Source organism: Triticum dicoccoides, chromosome 3B (genome assembly GCF_002162155.2).
Source record: "Triticum dicoccoides isolate Atlit2015 ecotype Zavitan chromosome 3B, WEW_v2.0, whole genome shotgun sequence".
Classification (NCBI taxonomy): Eukaryota; Viridiplantae; Streptophyta; class Magnoliopsida; order Poales; family Poaceae; genus Triticum; species Triticum dicoccoides.
The window spans coordinates 6,927,100-6,931,376 of NC_041385.1; the positions used below are offsets into that span (position 1 = coordinate 6,927,100).

A 4,277-nucleotide genomic window follows, 5' to 3' on the forward strand; every position below is an offset into this window, starting at 1 on the left:
GAAGATTTAGCTGGAGCATCAATTGAAAATGATGTTAGAGCCAAGAGGTCCCATGTTCAATACATAGCTATTATATTATGAGAAAAGTATATTTTTCATCCCTCAATTCTTCGTGAAGTCTAGATTTGGTTCCTTAACTCCAAAACCGGACAACTTGCATCCTTAACTGCTGAAACCGGACAAGATTCATCCCTGTTCATGGTTTTGACCAGTTTTGGTGCTGTCCCACCCCGGTTTTGACCGTGCTGACTCAAATTCGCGTACATTTCCAATTCCGCTTAATGTTTTCAAATTCGGGTAGTTTTTTCAAATACGTGAACTTTCTAAAAAATTATGTACTTTTTTCAAATCAGCGTACTTTTTCTAAGTTCACGTACTTTCTTTAAATCCGCGTACTTTTTTAAAGTTCATATGTTTTTTTCAAATTCATGTAATTTTTTAAAATTGACGTACTTATTCATATTTGTGTACATTTTTTTGCTTTTGAAAAATTTATGTGAACTTAGAACGTACGCGGATTTGAAATTCTTTAACCCAAATTAGAAAAAAAAAATGTGTGGAGTTGAAAAATTATGTCAACTTGAAACAAGTATCTGAATTTCAAACAAAGTTCATGGATTGAAAAAGGAACACTGATTTGAAAAAAAAATACACGAACTTTACAAATTATGCGGATTTGAAACAAGTACGCGAATTTCAAAAACACTTCATGGATTTGAAAAAAAAATACTTGGATTTGATAAAATTACATGAACTTGAAAAAAATAGACTGATTTGAAAAAAATACACAAATTTCAAAATAGTTCACGGATTTGAAAAATGTATGTTTATTTTTTTAAAAATTGCGCGAACTTGAAAAAACTATGTGGATTTAAAAAGAGTATGTGAATCTCAAAAAGTTCACAGATATGAAAAAATTAAGCGAATTTGAGTCAGCACCGGTCAAAACCGGGGTCAGTTAGCACCAAAACCGGTCAAAATCAAGACCAGGGACGAACCTTGTCCGGTTTCGTTAGTTGAGGGTGCAAGTTGTCCGGTTTCGGAGTTGAGGGACCAAATCTAGACTTCACCGAGAGATGAGGGACGAAAAGTATACTTTTCTCTTATATTATTAATAAAAATAGTTGCCACATACATCAACCCAACGTCTAAGGTCTCGAGGAGCCTACACATCCATTGGGTGGGGGTGCAATATATTGATTGCCTCTGTCATAAGTCCAGACTTTTAGGTAAACATTTTGAAATATTTGAGCTAGGCTCCTAAGCCTGATCATCTCCATTGAATTTTTTTAGGAAAACTGGAGGAATCTGATGGAACATTGTTATGCCTAATAGTAGCATCCTGCAAACTGGTCAGCAGTGTCTGCAATTTCCATGTGTTTCTATTAAGTGATGATGGTTTTACCAGCAAAGAAATCACTGAGTTGGTGACTGGCACAATGGTGGTTGCTATTTGCTACCCCTATATACTTTTGAAATGGCACGAATTGATCTTGCTGAACTTGACACCCTTGAAGTCGTGGGTCACATGGTGTCCTAACGTCAGGATTTTCAGAGACACGGTCGTTCTTGTGATTATTTCTTACCTGCTATTGCTGGACATCAATTCGAGCTTCGTCTCACTTGCCATCTTTCCCATCATGGCCATTACTTTCATAGGAGCACTGTACTTTAAGCTCAATCGTTGTACTGGCGACATTGCTCGTAAAGTTACTCCACAATCTTCTATGGTCGATGAGAATACCATCAAGACACCTATGGAGCTGGAGATCATAGTGGTGGTGACGTTCGGGGCGCTGTTGGTGATGGATCAACTTGACGATGGTGCAGATATGGGCTTCGCCTTCACACAGTTTCTCCTGTTCCTGAGCTCCATTGTGGCGGCATTGACGCGCATGATGATGAAGCTGCCTCCTGATCCTTTTCCGGGTAGTGCACCGGCATCAGAGTTGCTCCGCAAGACCTTGCTTATACTTCTACTAGTGACGGCACACACATTGGCCGCGGAGTGGCTGGGCGAGGATGTGGTTGTGTTCTGCATGCCGGAGGTTATCCCGGTGCTCCTCTGGTACAGCCTTCACCTCGACCGCCCACACCAGAACCCAATCATCAGCGTTGACAAAATGAAGCCACACATGAAGGGGCTCATTGCCCTATCTACACTGGTCGTATTTCCTCTTTTCGCATACATGGTGAACTCCATGGATGTTTCTGGGCTCTCCTGGTGCACGAGGATCATGGTGTCATGTGGCGTCTCAGGGGTTCTGACCTACTACCTTGTGTTCATGCTACGCTACTGGCATTGGCCATGGCAAAAAGAAGCCGCAGCTTCTGGCAGCAGCAAGGACGATGTCCCGTCCTCGGGCATGCTCAAGTTTTTGGCAGATGCTTTACTGATAACGACGACCTTGCTATTGCTGCTAAGCTATATGGTTTCCGTCCGACTTGGTCTGCGGCCATCATTGGTTGGTACACTATATGTCGAGTGCAACGACTAAGTTAGTTTATAGTAATTGCTAGCTGTGTATATTTTTCTCCATGTCATCCAGAAAAAGATCGGATACCATTTTCAGCAACGGAACGGAAGTATGGTAAATGTGATTATATGTAGTATGAAGTGGTGGAGATCGATCAAGCTATATTTTCAGCGATTAATTTTGTACTGCATGTTATACCATTTGACATACTAAATTATCTTGATGGGTTTAATATATCCCTTTTTAAGTATATATTAGTCGACATTCAGTAGTAAGAGAAGGGGTGTTTACGGGTCCGTTAGAGAGCTTAGAGGATCAACGTGAGATACATTGGTGGCAAAGAGCGTCTAAACATTGGTTTCATTTTCGACACAGAAACACCACTTGACAGTTCTGTTGGGGCTGGACAGCAACAATGAGCTGCACAAATTCACCGACACGGCAAATATGCACACTACACAGCCTCTTCCATCTGTGATGAACTTTGAGGACAGCTTCAACCAACAAGTAAGCAGCGAAATAACACAAACAACATGCACATGTGACACAGGATTTAACGTGAAAAAATCACCTCAACTTGAGTAAAAAAGCACGGTTGTGGGCCGGTTGTGGACCGACCAATCCACACAACTTCACTATGAAAATGATGAGTATAAAGTCTTCTCTAGTACCTCTAGAGATATACAACACACTCTCCACATTGCCAACCGGCAACAGCAACAATAACTACAAGAGGCAAGATTTCAGCAAAGCAGAATTTACACAGCTTTTGTACCCTTCAGTGTTTTGCAAACAGCTCTTAAACCGCTGAACCAAACAACACCAAATTAGGCAGACAAGTAGACACACGAGTTTCTTCGATCCCCTCCAAATTTCAGCTTAATCGGACACCATTTGCCTACCCAAATTGTGCGTCTCCCAGAACTACTCTGTTCTGAAACTACAGCAGTCAGAGTCAACAAAACCACTCTCAAATCTGATGCTCTACTGACCCAATCCTCAAACCAGCTAACCATATCAAGTACTCAAAGTAAGAAACGAGTGCACCAAGTTTGGGGTCGATCCAAGCACGTTCGAGCCTCCAATCAACAGCTTGAACACTGTCTAGTGAGATGCAGCAAATCTGGACAGAATCTCTCCTTCTTTTTCTTCCTCTCACTGTGGTTGAGTTTTCACTTGTGTGCTCCCTCTCACTCACATGAATGACGGCCACCACCCGCAGGGGTGGAGTGTCTAGGGTTTTCTCCTTCCATTGTTTTGTGGTCATTGTAGGTGTATTAGCATGTTCATGGACTTGGCACATCAATCAAACCGGACAAGTTCTAGACACCAGATCAAGGCCCTTTGGAGAATTTGATGATTTGACATTTATCAAAGAGTCAAAATGAGGATTCAAGGCCTCTGACGCATCAGGCTTTTTGCTAGCAATCCAACGAGCCCAAGAATGTCAAAACTGGAGTTCGTAGGAAGAAATGGCAACCAAAATATGAAACAGCTCCTGAAGTCCACCGAGAAAGACGGCCTTCGATATGAGCTGCTCGTATGGATAGTCATATGACGTCCACATAGCTTCGTAAATTGGCCACAACTTTCCCAATCTTGCTCCGATTTCATCCCGGATTGTTCCTACGGGATCCTTGGCTGCCAAGGCACCATTTGGGCATGGATTTGACCCCCCCTAGATCCCTTGGATGAAAGGGAGAAGGCTACATCAATGAAGGAGGCCCGAGTAGGCCTCCTATATGAAGAGCTCCAACCTTAGCCACCGGTATTACCATCCTCATTCCACACAAGTCTGCG

The 4,277-nt window shown here is 42.2% G+C and overlaps 1 protein-coding gene across 4 annotated transcripts in view; it reads left to right on the plus strand.

The window, feature by feature from the left end:
• The window catches only part of LOC119274291, a 6,366-nt gene extending 3,639 nt beyond the window's left edge, over positions 1 to 2,727 (plus strand). For 3 of the 4 annotated variants that reach the window (XM_037554968.1, XM_037554967.1, XM_037554966.1), the window contains exon 3: positions 1,294 to 2,727. In XM_037554968.1, coding sequence (XP_037410865.1) covers positions 1,294 to 2,498 — 1,205 coding nt within the window. In that variant the 3' untranslated portion in view covers positions 2,499 to 2,727. The remainder of the gene's footprint in view (positions 1 to 1,293) is intronic. The other variant, XM_037554969.1, reaches the window with a different exon arrangement.
• The last annotated feature ends 1,550 nt before the right edge of the window (positions 2,728 to 4,277 follow it).